The 18776-nt window shown below is 45.5% G+C and overlaps 2 protein-coding genes across 9 annotated transcripts in view; both read right to left on the reverse strand.

Annotated features, from left to right (window-relative positions):
* The window catches only part of LOC104931835 (homeobox protein OTX1 B), a 7173-nt gene extending 2779 nt beyond the window's left edge, over positions 1 to 4394 (reverse strand). The window contains 2 exon segments of the mRNA XM_027284266.1: positions 2068 to 2298; positions 3889 to 4394. Of these exon segments, the coding sequence (XP_027140067.1) occupies positions 2068 to 2205 (138 nt within the window). The 5' untranslated portion in view covers positions 2206 to 2298; positions 3889 to 4394.
* Positions 4395 to 7795: 3401 nt separating this feature from the next.
* ehbp1 (EH domain binding protein 1) overlaps positions 7796 to 18776 on the reverse strand; it is a 127162-nt gene continuing 116181 nt past the window's right edge. For all 8 annotated transcript variants that reach the window (XM_019260896.2, XM_027284356.1, XM_019260894.2 and 5 more), the window contains 4 exons: positions 16485 to 16584; positions 15111 to 15184; positions 9168 to 9282; positions 7796 to 8822 (listed from right to left, as the gene is read on the reverse strand). In XM_019260896.2, the coding sequence (XP_019116441.1) occupies positions 8732 to 8822; positions 9168 to 9282; positions 15111 to 15184; positions 16485 to 16584 (380 nt within the window). In that variant the 3' untranslated portion in view covers positions 7796 to 8731. The remainder of the gene's footprint in view (positions 8823 to 9167; positions 9283 to 15110; positions 15185 to 16484; positions 16585 to 18776) is intronic.

Genomic DNA, 18776 nt, shown 5'->3' on the forward strand with positions numbered 1-18776 from the left:
TTTAAAATGTTTTTATTAATAATAATAATTAATAATTCCAGTTTTATTAACGTTTTTTTTCTTTCTTCAGCGACTCCCAGGAAGCAGCGGCGGGAGCGGACACTTCACCCGGTCCCACTCGACGTGCTGGAGGCTCTGTTCGCCAAGACCCGGTACCCGGACATCTTCATGCGGGAGGAGGTGGCGCTGAAAATCAACCGGCCGGAGTCCAGAGTGCAGGTGACGGGACGGCGGAGACTTTACCGACTTACCGAGTTTACCGGTGGAAACGTCCATTAAAAACTCTCAAATAAACGTGAATTACATTAATAACGTTTAAACACATATTCACAGACAGTGATAAACAGTCAAATCACGACTAAAATCTCATTAAAACTTTAAATCACATTAAATAAAAGTTTACTGTTTTGTATATTTTTGTAACAGTTAAAAGTATTTAACGTTTTTTTTTTTATTTAAAAATGTCAGTTTGTTGTTGTTTTTTTTTAAACGAATTTGAATTGGACCGTTAGTGACGTCACGCGTGACTTTTTATTTTTTAAAAAAATGTCAGTTGTTTTTTTTTTAATTTAAAAAATGTCAGTTAAAAAAAAAAAATTTTAAACGGATTTGAATTGGACCGTTAGTGACGTCACGCGTGACTTTAAAAAAAATTAACGGTTAAGTTACTGCTGACTAGCTACAATACAGTCGATTAAAATCTGTATTTTATGAAGTTTTAGGTTTTAAATATTTGAATGTTTTTGTATATTATGTCAGTAGTCAGCTCTTGTCTTGTGTATGTAACAGGAAGTCTTATATTTAACTTATGAGGGAAATATTGGAGGTAGTAGCCTCTTTTTTAAAAACAGTATAATAATGTTTGTGATGGTGGTGACATCATGACAGGGCTGTTAGTTAGTTACTTTGAGAGTAACTGTAACGTTGATACCGTTAAAATGCACATTCAAGTGTTGTGGTTATTATTTAAATGACGCTCAAAACGGATCGAACGTGTCGATGCAAACAAAATCCAGCTTCATATTTTCGATGCGATCCGACTTGAAGGCTCGGTAACGGATCTGAAATATAAATTTGTAATGACGAGAGTTTAAGGCCGAGCAAATACTCCCAACAAACGACGCCGGCGTTTGAACAAACGCTGCTCTTCGGAGGCATTAGGGAAAACCAAGGCAGGCCGCTCTCACAATTTGAGTTATCCAGAATGTGTGTGTGAAACTAAACGCTCTACATGTCGACCACCCCTCGGTGCTCTAGAGTTACCCTACTGTGTGCGGAAACCCAATAGCCTGTTATCTTAGAGCCGTCTACCAGGTATGAAATTGGACCCCTGGCTGGTCCGAGCCAAGGGGCCGGGGTGGAAATGAACCTTGGGCTAATAACCCCAACCCCCAATTTTCCTCCAAAGTACTCCCACCGTGGGCCTGGGGTATCTTTTTGTTGTTGTTGTAGTTTGTACGGTGCTAACTCCTGGCTGGTGTTCTCGGTTGGTAGTGTGTTTCAAGAACCGGAGGGCCAAGTGTCGCCAGCAGCAGCAGAGCGGCAGCAGTGCCAAAGCCCGGCCCGCCCAAGAAGAAGTCCTCTCCGGCCCGGAGAGCACCGGCTCCGAGAGCAGCGGCCAGTTCACTCCACCTGCCGTCTCCAGCACGGGCTCGTCCTCGCTTCGTCCTCCCTCCACCAATCACACGGGCCCGGCGCGCCTCAGCAGCACCTCTACCTCCATCAGCACCGTCTCCTCCATCTGGAGCCCCGCTATCTCCCCCGGAAACGCTCCCGCACCTGCCGTGGCCCCGACCCAGAACCGACCCCCATCTAACCGCCTCCTGTATGCAGCGTTCAATGTCAGGCTCCGCCGCATCGCTCGGTTGGCCTCTCCAACGTTTATTTTATTATTATTGGGGGTTTTTTTGTGTGTGGTTATACACAGATTTAATTTACAGGTGATTTTAAACTCACCTGTCCGCTTCATATTTACTTTATAACTCACCGCACTCATTATAGTTTAAATCACACTTTTAGAATTTGTTGTTTTTATTGCAGCTAAATAAAATAAATAAATCATATGTGGTTATAAAGGTGTGTGTGTGTTAAAGGTGTGTGTGTGTTACCTGGGTAGCCCACTGACGGGTGCAGCAGGTCCATGGCCGCGCCGCTCAGCCCCAGGCCGTTGACGCCGTAGGGGGGCTGTTTGAGGTAGGACATCATGCTACAGGCGGTCACTGCTCCACCCAGCTCAGGCCAGTGGTTCGGTTTCCCCCGATGCTGCAGCTTGACGGGACAGGAGGCCGATCCAAGTCACTGCACCCGGCACCGGCACCGACACGGAGGACAGCAGGTTAATTATTATTAAACTGTTAAAATTAAAACCAACAAACCAGCTCCTGTCTCATTTATTTACACTCAGCTGAAGATCTCTCCATATCAAGAAATAAAGAATCACTGTCTGATAATTATTTATCTATAAACCGAGAATAAACTCAGAGACGCTTTGAATCCTTCAGGATTATTAGATTTTATTCTGCAGCTCAGCCTCAGAGCAGGAATATTATTATAATAATAAAAACATTTCTGTTTACAAAAGCTGATTTTATTTCAAGCTGACAGATCTTTAAAAAGAAAAACTGTGGATGCACGTTTGATTTCTAATAAATCACCTGCGTGTGTGTGTGTGAGCAGAACATTTATTATAAATCCTCTTTCCTCAAACACTAATTAATAAATCAGAAAACAATCTGAACTTTATTAACGCAATGAAACATTTTAAACAGCTGCCGGCGTTCACGTGACGCGCGTTTAATTCATCTCAGAGTTTTAATCTAATATTTATTTACACATTTAACTGTGTCACTTCCTGCCAATGTGCTGGATTTATTTTGAAAGTCTGAATAAGTTGAAGCCTCCTGAGTTAAGTGTGTGTGTTTAAGTGTGTGTAGGCCTGCACACACACTTAAAACACACACACACGTGTAAAAAGATGAATTATGTTTATGATCAGCTAGAAAAATCACAGCCTGCTCGTCTCAAGTCTTTTCTGTTTGTCAAACTTTCTGATGAATCCACAAAATAAACTTTACTATTATTATTATTACAAAATAAGAGAAAGATCTGCTTTTATTTTGAAAGAAAACGCACCAAAAGCGTCTAATTATTTCTTCACTTCTTGATTTTGTTTTTTTAAATACCAGATCAAATAAAATAAATTTAAAACATAATTCTCTTCACCAACACTTCCTGTGTTTCCTTTTAAAATAAAAGCTCTGCTGTATTTTATTTTGTTACGTTTCTCTCAGTAAACAGGACGCAGGTAAATATTAGATTTAGTCTGGATGATCAACTCCTACAAAACATTAAATTAACGTTTAACACTCTGACTAAATAAACACGGATCCACGTGAAGGTTTTGGAGCGTGTGAATTAAATTAAAGCGGCTCTGATTATTTTAACAATGAGCTGCAGAGTCCAGCCTGAGCTCAGCGAGGCCGGGCCCGGTGACGAGCAGCTGATCTCGGTGCAAATGAACTCAATTAGAATTTAGATTAGAGCTCCGGGGAGCGCGCGGGCTCTTATCAGAGAAATAAATTAACAAAAAGCAAAAACTGCAATTATCTGCTGAGAGCTTCAGAGGTTTAATGGACACTTGCTCCAAATAAAGAGGAATAGAAATGTGGAAATTATCTCCTCTGGAGGAAGTGGACTCAACTGATCCGGTTCGAGTCTTCAGGATTAATTGATATTTCAGAAAGGAGAACTCGAACCTGCGTCACTTTCACACTCCAACCTTTAAAAAGTCACTTTTTTTTTTCCTGTCGCCTTTACGCGCCAGCTGCTTCCGTCCCTGACGCGCACACACAAACTTTGAAACCGGGACAAACGGCGGAGAGTCGTTACCTTGTTTCTGTTCCTCCGTCCCTCTCCTCACCGGAGCTCTCCGGGCCACGAGAAGCGGAGCAGCAGCAAACCAAAAAAAACAAAAAGTATCCAGCAGGAGGAAGTGTGCAGGGCGCAGAGCTCAAACAGCCGCACACTTGAAACTCAGAAACAAACAACAGTGTGCAGAACCGAGCGGCATCACGGAGAAACGGCGCAAATAACAGCACACACACGCAAACACACGCACACGCACACACACACACGGGCGTCACCGCGTCCTCGGTGCGGTTCCGGGTGTTTTTACAGCCAAATAAATCAAACTCATTTGCTTTCAGGGGGCTTGTCGTTGTCTGTCAGAGTGTTAAGGTGATTGCTAATGCAGACGGAGGAGATTGATCACCTTCTCTCCGCCCTGCGCCTCTATGAGCGGACGACACCTGCGGATCCGCCTCCTCTGCCCAATCGGCGCGCGTCAACGCGCTGACGGACGGAGAGGGCGGCCTATAGGCGCGCAGAGGCAGCCCGGGGAGAGCCCACTCCCACTCACCCCCACCTCCTCCTCCACCTCCCTTCTCCTCCTCCTCCGTCCTGGCCTCGAGACCGACCGGACGAACCCAAGAGTAAAAAGATGGAAGTGTTTCACAGGCCCCGCAGGAGGAAGCGCGCCGCGCGTAAAAAGGAGATTTTAGCACAAACTGAAGAAGAGGAGAAACGTTCCTGCAGCTCAACTTATTTTATATCTCAAACATATTTTACACAATTTGTTTTTGTCGCTTTAAAGTGTCTCAGATCGAATAAACGAAAGAAAAAATGTTTAATTTGAGGATTGAAAATGTTTCAAAGCGTTTCAGCTTCAGCTGAATTTATCAACACCTCAAAATACATTTCCCAGAAGGCTTTTTTAAAATTAATAACACTTATTATTGCTGTTAATTCCTGCGTCCTGCGTGAAAAAAAAACGAACAGAAGTTAAATTTTGATTTTATTGTGATACCTCCTCCTCCACCTCCTCCTCCCTCTCTCTCTCTCTCTCCACACACACACACCAGTCTCATGAATATTAATGAGGTCTAATCCCCATTTAGAATTACATTTGAGGATGGTTGACGTAAAGTTTAATAGGGATAGAGCTCAAACTCAGCGCGGAGGAAGAAGAAGAAGAAGAAGAAGAAGCTGCGGTCACTGAATCAAATCCCGCACTTTATGTTTTTAACCCATCACACACACACACACACACACACACACACACACACACACGCAAGACAAACTGTGGCTTCTTCTCAGGCCTGTGTTGTCGGTGAGGGTCGTGAAAGATGCTGAGAGAGAGAGAGAGAGAGAGAGAGAGAGAGAGAGAGAGAGAGAGGGGCTGCAGGGATGGAAATTACATTTTTACGTGTGTGTGTGTGTGTGTGTGTGTGTGTGTGTGTGTGTGTGTGTGTGTGAGGAGAATCAAAGTGGACTTAAAAGTCATCCACGAGAGCTCTGACAGAGAAACTTAGACATCAATAGTGTCTAAAAAAAAAAAGGAAAAGGGGGAACAAAGTCAGGTTGGTTGTGTGGAGGCCTGTAGTGATGCTGCTTATTACAGACAGGGCACCTGAACGCAGCATAACACACACACACACACACACACACACACACACACACACACACACACACACACACACACACACACACACACACACACAGAGGAACGAACCTCTCCAACGTTTTTACGCACGGAACCGACCGGAGCAGAATCAGCCTGATGTTGGCTCGGTGTGGTCAGACATGTGCACGCGGTGTGGTCAGACATGTGCACGCGGTGTGGTCAGACATGTGCACGCGGTGTTCTCACGGGCTCGCGCTGCTGACTGCAGGTCAAACACTTCTTCTTTCACGCGCCTCTCTGTTTTTTTTTTCTTCTTTCTTTTATTTGCACCAACATCTGAAGTCCGAGCAGTCAGAGTCAGGCCCGAAATACCATCACCCCTCCTCTCCTCTGTGTGCACACACACACACACACACACACACACACACACACACACACACACACACACACACACACACACACACACACCGTTAAATTATGCAAAAAGGCCATTCAACAAATATGGCCCCTCACAGCACAAAAGACTCCGAGTTATTCTGACATTTCTCCAACATTTCTTGTATTTTCTCTTCTCTCGATGCGCGTAAGACCCCGAGATAAACCCCCTGAACAAGTATCAAGTTATCAAGTTGCACCAACCTTTTGTAATAAGAGTATTTTGTCTAATCCCAAATTGCAGTTGAATTTTCTTAATGCTGAGCTGGTAAAGCCTGGGATTAAGGCGGCGAGGAGAGAGGAGGGGGAAAAGTTTTGTCCCTCCAGCCGGCAGGATTGGAAGCGGGGATCTGCGGGGATGTTGTCGGTGCTTATTAAAACGATGATGCATAAAACACGGTGCTGTAGGAGCCCCGGCGCTGCACGCGGAGACCCGGGGCTCCCTCAGGTGCTGCTGCTTTTTTTTTTGTTGTTGGTTGGACTGTGGCGGGGAAAAAGGGCCGAGCGGCGCCTCAGCACCTGTGAAGGTGAGGCCAGGAGACATGAAGAGCTCAGGAGATAATCCATTCAGCTGAAGGATCCTCAGCTGCGCAGCAGCGCCGAGGCACCGCAGCATTTTTTTTTTAAACGCACGCAGCGCGCCGGCTCTTATTCACAGAAAAATAGGAAACTGACTCCAAATTATTATTATTATTATTTTTGACTCCTTCAGCTTCAGCAGGGACGCTCCAGAAAGCAGAGTGATGTTACGGAGGTAAGACAGGACTGTTCCTGCCTTTTCATTCTCTCTTTATCCTGAAAAAAACATCCAGAAAAATAAAATAATATTAACACTTATCACCTGATGTTAGGCCTTAAAGTCGTGTCCACTAAACCTGGACTGATTGAAGATGAGATGCGTTCATAGACTGATTTTAAAACTGATTTTAAAGAGGAAGAAACGTGGAAACTTTGAGTCAAATTCAGGAGGAAAAGTTGATTTTTACGCACGAAGGTTTGTGCCAAAAATCAACAAAACAGAACGTGTTTAAATCCACGAAGAAGTGACAGGCGATGTGGGTCATTTTTAATGTTATCCACACACACACACACACACACACACTCTCTCTCACACACACACACACACACACACAGAGCTACGTGCAGCCATCTGACGGCACCGAGCAGCGAAACGTCCTTCACCGCTTTTCTTCAGCCGCGATAACGCACAGTAAAACACGAGAGAGGGGGGGACGTGGAGAGCGTAAATGTGCGCGCACGGGTCCGGGTCCGGTCCCAAGCAGAGAAGAAACGAATCAGCAAATTAATTTGGAAAGTATGAGAGAGGCCGAGGGGTGGACGTCCGCTGTCACAACCGATTTTCCTGCTTTAATCGCGGATGTGAGGCAGCCTGCAGGGACGGTGTGTGGAGAGTTCAACCACAGACACTGCTGATTATTTCAGTTTGATATGAGGATGCAGAAAAAAAAACTTTAATATTTAAAAATGTAAGGATTTTTTTTCTACATCTCAAATGTATTTTATTTCTGATTCCCTCTCTCCATCCTCCGCGTCTCCAGAGCGCAGAGAGAGAGAGAGAGGGAGAGAAACATCTGCTCGGTACAAAGTGATTTCTCTAATCTTCCTCAGAGGAACCTGCTCGACCTCAAACAAAACAAAAAAAAAACGCCAGTTTCCATTTGGAAACGCGCGCAGGTCGCGGGGGAATTGAACAGAACCGAGCGCCGAATAATCAGAAGCAGAGAGGCTCGATGCTCGATGCTGAGCGCAGTGACAGAAACATTAAAACAGATAAACTGATACAGAGTGTGTGAGATTTAAAAATAAAACAATATATAAAAAGAATTATTAAAAATGTCTGTGCAGCTTTTTAAAATAACACACAGGAGCTGCCTTTAGTGGAGTATGAAATCATAAAGGACTTTATTATTATTATTACTGAAGACTTTTGGGTTATGACACTGGAATAAATAAACAAGATAAATGTTGAACACGGTAAAAAGGACAAACTTGCACCAGGCTGATGTGGAGCTCTCTCTCTCTCTAAAGTGATGCAGAATTCTTCTTCAGGAAACAATAAATAGAAACCAAAAAAGCTGATGAGCAAAAAAACAAAAAACAAAAAATGAAATGTGAGCAGCTTAAAAAGGACAAATAAATAATATATATATCTTTTTTTTTTGTTTGTGACAGAAAAACAAAGACATGATGGAAGAAGCTGTTGGTCAGAGCAGTGATGGAAATTTACAACATGTTTGTTTTCTTTAAATCTTTCTTTTGGTAAACTGCTTTCAAGCCAAGACGATAATCAGAATAATAATAATTATTATAATAATAATAATAAAAAAAAAGCAATAGGAAAAGTTAAGATTTATGAACAGGTGTGAGTTCCCCTTTAAGATATTTTACAGGTACAAAGTGAAACCATTAAAAGAGACAACAGGTCGAGTCATGAAGGATTTTTTGTGGACTCGTGTCAGCATGATGAAGAGAAACAAACACCTCCCTCCCATTAAACCCAGTTTGTGTTTGCGGTACCTCACTGCTCTCCACATGCAAACATCACACACCGTCCGTCTCGTCTCACACGTCTTTATTTTACAACACAGAAGTACCGTTTCCTCGTGAAGCGAAATTAAAAAAATATGGTGTAGGAGTCGTAGAGACAGGTGGAGTCAGTATAAAGTTGGTGCAAAGGCGTCAGGAAGTCCAAAAAAAAACAACAACCACGTCAGGAAAGCCACGATCAAATCAGAAGAGGATGAGTAATAACGATACATTTCTTTTATCGGCTACATTTTGTCGGTTGTGTTTCTTGCTCTCTCTCTCTGACGATCATTGAAGCACGCACTTCTCCTCTTTCTTGGCCATCTTTCCTTTGTTCTGCTCCAGCGTCCTCTCCAGGTGCTCGTCCTCCTCCTCGGCTCTGCGGAGGGACAAAGGTCAAAAGGTCAGGAGTGTCTGGAGGAGGCGCACACACACACACAGGTAACACAGTCGATGCCACGGCAACCGCCGCCTGTCGAGTGGCCTGGTGCCAGGGGCCGAGCTCCGACCTTTCACCTGCCTGGCACCCTGTTGGCGGACGGCGGCGCCAATCTGGAAGAGATCCCGCCCACACAGGTGTGCTGCTGCTGCTGCTGCCGCTGCTGCCCACGCCACGCACGGAGACGCTGAGGGACCTCTGGACGTTCTCGAACTCAAAGTGAGGTTCATGTCCCCAGACTGAGACTGGACTGAGACTGAAGTGTGTGTGTGTGTTTTAACTTACTGTTTCTCCTGGGCGTCCAGGTCCCTGACCAGCGCGTCTCGCTTGTTGACCAGTATGACCAGCTCGTCCAGCAGCAGCTGCTCGCGCCTCTTCTGGGCCTCCGTCTTCTGCCAGTCTGCAACGACAAGAGAGGAGCAAACCCTTCAGACCAGGAGACTCTGAGGAGGAGGACACGTCCTGGGACAGAAACTGTAAAAACACTTTGGACACGACAGGTTGTTCGTCCTGCTGGACTGTGCAGAGACGAACACCACGTACGGACGAGTGTGTACATATGACGTGTAAACACACTCAGGTCAGGTTCTGTGTGTGTGTGTGTGTGTGTGTGTGTGTGTGTGTGCACAGCGATGATGTGTTGACCCAAGCAAACACACTCGAAGGACTTTGTCGTGTTAATCTGCAGACTCACGATTCACACGGAGATACGAGGAGTCGCGTTCCCACAGGACGACGCCGCTCGTCAAAAACTCAAAATAATTCATGTAGTCTGATAAAAAAATATTTTTATTATTATTATGTCGATCTCATTTTGTATTCAAAGTTTCATCTATTAAAACTTTTTGGAGCTTTTTTTGAGGCTGAAGTGTGAAACTCTGTAAACAAACAAACAGGTGAGACGCTGACTCCCGTCTCTCGGTTCTACGGGGGTCTTTGCAGGAAGGGGCCCCACAGGGCCCCACAGGGTCCAGGTGGGACCCTGATCCAAATCCCTTCAGCCTCTCCCTGGAGGGGAGGAGGTGCAGGAGGAGGAGGAGGAGGAAGGGGGTTGGGGATGCCCCACAGGAGAGCCTCGCTCCCCTCCTGGGGCTCAAATATCCGCCTGGCGCCCTGAGCTCCACGTTCACCCAACACCAGGGGCAGCACCGCTTCCTCCGTCACCTCCAAGAACTCACGAACACCGACGTCACTCTTTTTTTTTTTTTGGAGGATTTCAGAATCAAACCCTCCTGATCCGTCCAGCTCCTGTTTTTAAAAAGACGCGGCGCTCTAATCAATATTTAATATTTAAGCGTGTATCGATTTGGAGAATAAAATGTCAGTCCCAAAATAAGTGTGGCTTTATTAAAAATAAATATTCCTCCTCCTCCCTCCTTCAATGAGTCAAATTGCGGCAGTGTGTGTGTGTGTGTGTGTGTGTGTGTGTGTGTGTGTGTCACGCTGGGCTCAGTGTGTTTGTCCTGAAAGGTCTGCGCTCTCTTTGAAGTCGACCACAGAGCGAAATGAACACAGTCCCAATATTTGGCTCCTTCTCGGTCTCAGGAAACATTTCTGCTCGTCTGTCTCTGACGAATCTGTCCAAACCTGCAGCTCCTTGTTTTTTCTTTTCTTTTTTAAAGGTTCAGGCTACCGAGAAATCGAGAGAGAAATTGTGTCAAGTGTAAAAAAAAAAAAAAAGCAGATGAGTCATCATGTGAGTCATCATTTTTTTTTTTTTTTTTTGGATTAATTGTGAGACAGGACTGTGTCCATAATCTCCCACAATCCTCTCTGCACAAGGACGGGCCCACAAGAGGAGAGACGGCGAGAGAGAGAGAGAGAGAGAGGAGAGAGGAGAGAGAGAGATGAGAGAGAGAGAGAGGCGAGAGAGAGAGAGAGCTGGAGAGGAGAGAGAGAGAGGTGTGTTAAAAAAAAAAAAAAAGTCTGATCAAGCCAAAAAGCCAAAATCCTGGTCGAGGGGCGGCGGTGGAGCGGTGGATGTGGGGGGAGGTGGTGGAGGGTTTAAAGGGGGGGCAAGCCACCGCTGTCAATCACATGTCTCGAGTAGTTCCCGCCCCCCTCATTACGAAGGTAAACAATAAAGAGAGCCGATGAGAGACGTGACCAGCCAACACCAGAAGCAGGGGCAGGCTGGGTAACCCAGACACCCAGGAACAAACAAAAACACCCTGCAGCCACTCGGCGAACCCCACCCTCACCCGAACCCCGCCTCCCCCATGAGAGGGAGCGAGAGAGAGAGAGGTTAAGACTTAGAGCGTGTGTACATCTCACTGTTGGTGCGTATTCAGATAAACCCTCGGCTGAACGCCAACGGTAACCATGTGAGTTGCCACAGGCACACAAGAATGCGCTGGGTTCAACTCCCCATGAACAACCCACATCACACCCACCGACGCGACCACCCCTCGCTCAACCTCATTTCCATTCCGAGTCCACGGACCACCCGAAATGGTATTCACCGAGAGAGAGAGAGAGAGAGAGAGAGAGAGAGAGAGAGAGAGAGAGAGAGTCCTCGTCTGTCTCGCTCTCGTTTTCTGTGTCGCACACGATTCAAACGCCGTGACATCACAGGATCTTCAGAGTCTGGAAACTTTCCCCCTTAGTTTCTTTGTTTTTTTCCTTCTCCCTCTCTCTCCCTCTCTCTCTCTCTCTCTCTCTCCCTCTCTCTCTCTCTCTCTCTTGTTCTCGTGTTTAAAAAAAGAAGCTGGTTTTGGCCGAGCTCCAAGTGGAGTCAAGAGACAAAAAGTGTCACCAGAGAAGAAGAAAGTCGACCGGCCCGGGAAAAAAAATACAAATGATCACGACGGCAACCGGGAGACGGATTCTTTCTCCGTCACGACGCGTGAGGAAACATTTACAAAGTTTTTAAGGAAACTTTCCTCATGACAAGTTAACAAAACAACTAACTGATCCCAATAAGAAGTTCATAATAACGAGTAAAGTCTGACAGATAAATAAAACCTCAGACATCACACACAATCTACAGCGGGCCTGTTTCATTAAAGTGTGGAACAAGGTGTTTGTTGACAAGAAGAAAAATATTAAATATCACCAGTTTAACAACTTCAAAAACAGAAACTGTCGATGTAACTGAACTTAAACGCGCCTGGTCTTCAGTCACCTCGCTGCTCATCATCATTAAATTCAAATCTCAAACTCGTTCCTCGTTGGTGGAACGTCCTAACCCTCTCTACCTTCACAAACCTCCTGAAGACCTCCAGCTCTTCAGAGAGGACCTCCTCTACAACAACTGGACATGATAAATCTACCTCGACTAAAAAGCTCAATGTCAACACCTGTTCCACCACGTGACCGCAACCAGCGTATAATCTCACGTTAGCCAGCCTGTGGAGCGATGAGAAGATCTACATGTGAATAAATAAAACTCGAGTGGGACAAACTCGTGGACGGGACCGACTCGTTATCGGCGGTTCCAGTCAACTAGAAACCCTGAAAGAGTCGGCACATCATCAAAAGTCTCCATGTGATCGGATTGCATCGTGCTCCTAATCAATCAGGGTGTGTAGCGCGCCGCCCCGATGTGTTACAAAGCCCAAATAGATTTACAAATGGGAAGTGTGTGTGTGTGTGTGTGTGTGTGTGTGTGTGTGTGTGTGTGTGTGTGTGTGTCGGGGGTGTGGAGCGGGATAAGCTCCTGCATAGGATTACATATTGATTTTAAACATATAAAAAAGCTTATCATATCAAACCGTAACAGGAAAAACTCTGAGACCTGGCTATGCATAAATCCCTTTTAGACGGCGAGAGGGCGTCCACTTTAAAAACACACACACACACACACACACACACACAGTTTAGCGTGTGTGCATACACAGGTGTGAATCAGTCAGCAGATAGAGAGGCCGTCCCGCCTGGCGTCACGACAACACGGAGGTGGTTATCACTGAGCATGCTCAGAGGCGACATCGACTGCAACAGCTTCGTTCGTTGGACAAACGTTGTCTGAACGTTTCATGAGGTTATGAATATGTTACCTGTTAATCTGTTTCTATTAATTTGTCTCAATTAGTGGATTTTTTCTGATTTCTATTTATTTTATTCTGTTTCAGTTCATGTCTTCTAGTTCAAATTAAGATTAGAGCTTCAGTACGGAGGCCCCGAGCGGTTCATACTGTTTATTTAAGTTAAATATGTCGATATATATTATGATGAAGCACGTGTATTAAATCATGGCAGGATACATAATCCCGTCAGAGGATGTTGCAATTGCATTGATTTAATGTTCGAGACTATCGTTTTGTTTTCTGGAGATCTGGACTCCATCATCGTCATCTTGGGATAACATTTGTTACTTCGACATAAATAACTGGAGATCTCGTGAAAACAAATCTGCTCCGGGCCTCCGTACTTCAGGTTAACACATTGTAATCTGTTTAGAAGGATGTTGTTCATCTTCAGAGTCGACTCTCTCGTCTTCCTCTCATCCTCAGAAATACAAACATCATGAGAGCTCTTAACTGAGCGGCTAAAGGAGTCAGTTTAAAATTATTATTCAGCTGCTTTTAACTCATAAAGATCTGCGTCATCACAGACTGATGTAAACGTGTCTGCTGAAACTTTTTATGCTGATTGACACGCACAGTAAGTGTTAGTATGTGGGTCGACGGACAGGAAGAGAGTGTGTGTGTGTGTGTGTGTGTGTGTGTGTGTGTGTGTGTGTGTGTGTGTGTGTGTGTGTGTGTGTGTTTTCTCTCTGCTCTGACTCACGGTGCATCTCTCTCTCTCTCTGTGTCATCGACTGGCCAACCAAATCAGTAATTACTCGCACGCCTGACCATCGCTCAATGGACCTGCCCAAGCACCAAATAAGAGCTGGGGAGACGGCCGCCCAACACACACACACACACACACACACACACACACACACACACACACACAGTCAGAGACATAAACACACATGCACACAGGTGGACACACAAACACACCTGTGAGATGTAAACATGCAGATGCAGACAAACCAACAGATCCTTACACACACACACACACACACACACACACGCACACACACACACCTCTTCCCAGCAGCAGCTCAGAACTATCTGTGGCCGCTACAGAAAGGTAGAGCCTGTGAATGTTAAGTGCCTCCCTAAGGGAGGAAAATAAGGACGGCTGATAAGTTAGTCAGCTGCAAATCCAACAAGTGCACATGAAGGCGGAGAGAGAGCGGAGACACACACACACACACACACACACACACACACACACACACGCACGCAGGAATATGAAGCAGAAAAAAGCGACTCGAGCTGCAGACGGCTCGATAAAAATAAATAAATAAAACGGCCGGCCGATGACAGAAGAAATCAACCTGGACGCAGGCAGCGTGGCACCGTCTGCTTGGCTACGCATGTCTGCTCCTCCACCTCCTCCTCCTCCACCTCCTCCTCCTCCTGCTGCTTGGCCCACCTCCCTTCTTGCTAATTACAATTGATTTATTATGGACCAGGTTGCTTATCAGGTGCCCGGTGAAATTACAATGGGTGTCCGAAGGCTGTGAGGAGAAAGGCAGGAGGGGGGCTGTGGGAGAGGGTGGTGGTCAATGTCGAATGGCAAAATCAATTAGCATTGATTGGCAAAAGGTTCATTTTGCCAAAGAGGACGCAGTCGAAGGGGATTAAACTTCCCTGGCCTCCTGACAACTTTGATACGACACAATGGCTGCTCCTCTGGCTGCGGTATACTTAACAAGCTTTCAATAATATAACTGCATTTTTTTTTTGTGTGTGTGTGTCGTTGCCGCCGCCTCGCAAACCGTCTCTCAATGTGGCCGCGGCTAGATTTCAAATCAGCTATCGGCTCGTCGGGGTCCAGCTAGGAAACAGATAGCATTGATCAAGTATCAGAGAGTGAAATCCCCTCGCAAAGCTCGCATCTTAATCCTCATCAAGAAGCCGACGCAGAATTCAAATCATCCCGCTTCGGGGCTCTTCGATGAAGGCTGGACAAAGGAAAACAATGCAGGTGCAGAAAGATGAATCAACAAGCCAGACAGAAGCTTCAACGTCCACGTTGATCACCTGAAACTGCTGTTTGTGTTTGTTACTCTGCACGGACGCTCTGCAGGCAGATTCATGCATCAGACTGTTGAATTCATTTAAGGGCAGCTATGAGGTGTCAGAATCCAGAGAGGAGACGCTGCCTCACACCTGCAGACACCACGTCCAATCCCAACACCTCCTGAGTGTGTACATGTGTGTGTCTTACCCTCGATGGCCAGCATGGCTCTCAGCTCTCTGTTCAGCAGTTCGAAGCGTCTCTCCAGATCGTGCTCTTTCTCCCTGCGGCAAGTTAGAAAGCGAAACACACACACACACACAAGTTCATCAATATGTTAATGACTAAATCATTAAGCACTTAAAGAAACCTGCAATAAACATCGATTCAGCGACTCGCCCAAACCTTCTCCGGCTTCGCATTAATCTACTGCACATAACTGATACACACAGACAGCCCTGGGTGAAAGTGTGTGTGTGTGTGTGTGTGAGGAAAGAAAAAGGGGGAATGAATGTGCATCTATGGACATATCATGAGTGTGTGTGTGTGTGGTCTGCATGTGTGTGTGTGCAGCACAAATTGAATTCTTTCCTCTTTCAGCCATATTAAAAATGAGCTTATTCGCTGCCCTAATAGAATTTGTCCTTCACAGGCGCCTCTTCTCTCTTCGCCTCCACAAAGAGAGAACAGAAAGGGCTAATAATAATCAGCCCTTCTGTCAATTGGCCACTTTAAAAGCCTCCCCTTTCCCACGATATAATGTGATTATGAATACTTCAATCTCTCCTCCGCTCGCTCACTTTGAAACAGCCGCAAACGAGGAAAAAAGTGTGTGTGTGTGTGTGTGTGTCCACCTGTCGCAGCTGACCACATACAAAGAGACTAGTGATAGAGTGATGAGCGCCACATTTCTATTGATTTCATATCGCGTCCACATGTAAATCAATGAGCGCAGAGCGAGAGGAGGGTGAATGGAGTGGAAAGTACACGCCGAGTTTGATCTCACTGACAGAGAAACAAACAGACGGACAACAGGAAATGTTTTTGTCTTTTTAAAGTCGTCAGACATTTAAATAAAAATGTAAAAATAAACAAATGGAGAGTTGGTTTGCATGAGATTTAAAAAACAATGTCACGTGGAGGTCAGTGACCGGCGAGGACCGTGAGACAAACTGACTGTAAACGGTTAAAGGAGCAGAGTGAAGGCAGGTCTCATTCTTATTTTCAGGTGATTACAAACTTAGTTATATTTATTATGTTTTGCCTCATTCTGTAAACAGAATAAATCTTACACCCCAGGCCTTTAAGATACATGCAGTGGACAAACGTCTAAAGATCTTCCAGGATGTTATAAAATGTTTAAATCAGACTAAACATCTGGACTGAAGGCTGCTGCACTGTGTTATATGTGTTATAGTATGGACACACCGTTGATGACTGACCTACATCGCTGAGGGCAAGCTCTGGGAACCGAACACGAATCTCAGTGGAGATGGAAATGTGGCGTAATTTAATTTGCATTCTAGCTGATAATCTGTGCAGGTTATGTGTTTGTTTACCAGATGGGGTGTTAGAGATACGTACAGCAGAGAGAGCTGGTTCTGTCTCCTGATGAGTGCGTTCTTCTTGTTCACCAACATGAACCACTCCTGCATCATGGCCTCCTCCTCCTCCTTGTTGTTGCCTGGAAAACACAAAAAAACTGAGCGTCTCACACACACGATAGTAACACCGTTTCACTAACATCACAAGCGGTCTGTGCCTGTGAATACTAAACTCGAGCACACACACGGCAGATGATGCAGATAGTCGACTCCTTTAAGTCTTTTTGCCTCTGCAGAGTCACTAGATATTTGTGTGTGTGTGTGTGTGTGTGTGTGTGTGTACACTGCTCGCTTACGTTCCTTGTGTAAACATTCACATACTTCACACCATGTCTTCTTCACAACGTCAATACGGCTTCAACCGGGGCGGGATTAACTCAGTGATTACCGCTGAGCGCCTTTACAGAGTGGAGCCTCTCGCTCACTGCAGGCCGATACATATCCCACCAATCACTCAAAAGAAAGAAGAAGGTACTCTCTGACGCTTAGTGTAATACCTGCTCGACACGCGGAGAGGTAGCAAGGATGCATGGCTAATGTAAGCTTCGCCCACGCCTGGGGCTACAGCTGTGTGCTGTGAGTTACTTACAGGATGCACACGACCGATACGGGATGAAGACCTGTGTGTGTGTGTGTGTGTGTGTGTGTGTGTGTGTGTGTGTGACATCATGCTCGTCATAATGAAAATGTAGGTGATTTGGAGATAGACAACTAAAGTTATTAAAGTTTTCTAGTTATGATCTGTGTGTAGGATTTAGTCATTAATTGTTGATTGCAACCTCCTAGTCTCACCCTCTTCTTTCTAGAGCTAGGTTTTTAGTTTTAGTGGACAAAAGCTGCAGTTCCTCTAACGTCCACTTGAGGCTGGCTCCAGAAGTGAGTCAGTCTCCATAAGTCCCCATGTTCAAATGTCCAACTTCACAGCAGAAATAAACATGTTTACAGCCTGGTACAAAAAACAGTTTTGGACTCTGTAGCTAATTTCCCCGTTCATGACAACTGTACTGAGGGTGAATTTATATACAACTCACCTGTTCACATTATATTAAGGCTTAAAGTTATGCAGGATTGGCAGGTACGTGTCGTTACATTTAGCCATGATCCATGTACTTGACGATTGTTTAGATCAGCCGGGACTTTGAGTTTAAAACGGCTCTTGGGAAACCTGCGGGGGACGTCACAGATATGCTGACCGTTCTTTATACGGTCACTGATTCGTTGGGAGATGCAGACACGTCGGCGTGTTGTGTTTCTCTCTGTCTGCCTCTGTGTAAATAAACTTCTGTGGTCACTTCATGTTGTCTAAGCCTCGTTGCACTGGAGGCCATTTAAACGAGCGACAGCAGCATTAATCTGACACTCAGCACGTCTGCGGAGAGAAGAAATGGATGAAAACACGACGACGTGAGATGAAAGATGAAAGTCTTAAAGCTTATGTTATTATCTCTCTCTCTCTCTTTCTCAAGAGGGAGGTTTAATAGCCGGGAAGCTACGACGGGGATCATCAGAGAATTAACGCTAAGAAGACATTTCATACCACTTATTTAATAATTGGGGTCCTCTAAATAATAAGAAGGCTTTGGTGCGATGTACAGTGGAAGTTTGATGTTTTATATTTCTTATACATTAGCTGGAGTTTACATTTTCTTTTGATGGACTCAGTGTTGTCGTGTTTTAAGCTCATTATACTCCCAGACTTTGAGGTGAGTCTAAGCCACATTCATAATAAGTTTGGTGCACCTCAACACGATCACAATCTGTGCATGAATGATTCGGCCGCCAGAGAAACATGTCGCGTCGAGTCAAACACACGCCACTGCTCGCTGCAGAGGACGACAAAAAGCCGGGCGCGTGGATGTGTGCGCGGACACACGGTGAGTGTGTGGACATTTGTGATACTCTGAGCCAGCAGATGTATGTAATTTCATTTAAGAGGGTGGAGCGGGGAGGAGGAGGTGGGCGACAGAGAGGGGAGGAAAGAAGAAAAAAAAACGAGCAAATGAAAGAAAGCTTCAGGATTTAGCGGAATCGGGGGCTCGTGGATTACTGTAGTCAACTTTGAAACGGACGACACTCGGAGGGGGGATAAAGCCGGCGCTGACAGGTCATTGTGCTGCCTCGAAGTCAAATAAAACAAGCAAATAATAATGGCAAATATTAAGCTCCTGTGACATTGTGGCGAGGCGGGCTGGAAGACGAGGAGGGATTATAAAGCTATATCCCCCACCGCTAGCCAGCCAGCCAGCCAGCCAGCCAGCAGCCGCATTTTATG

This window comes from Larimichthys crocea, chromosome XI (assembly GCF_000972845.2).
Source record: "Larimichthys crocea isolate SSNF chromosome XI, L_crocea_2.0, whole genome shotgun sequence".
NCBI lineage: Eukaryota > Metazoa > Chordata > Actinopteri > Sciaenidae > Larimichthys > Larimichthys crocea.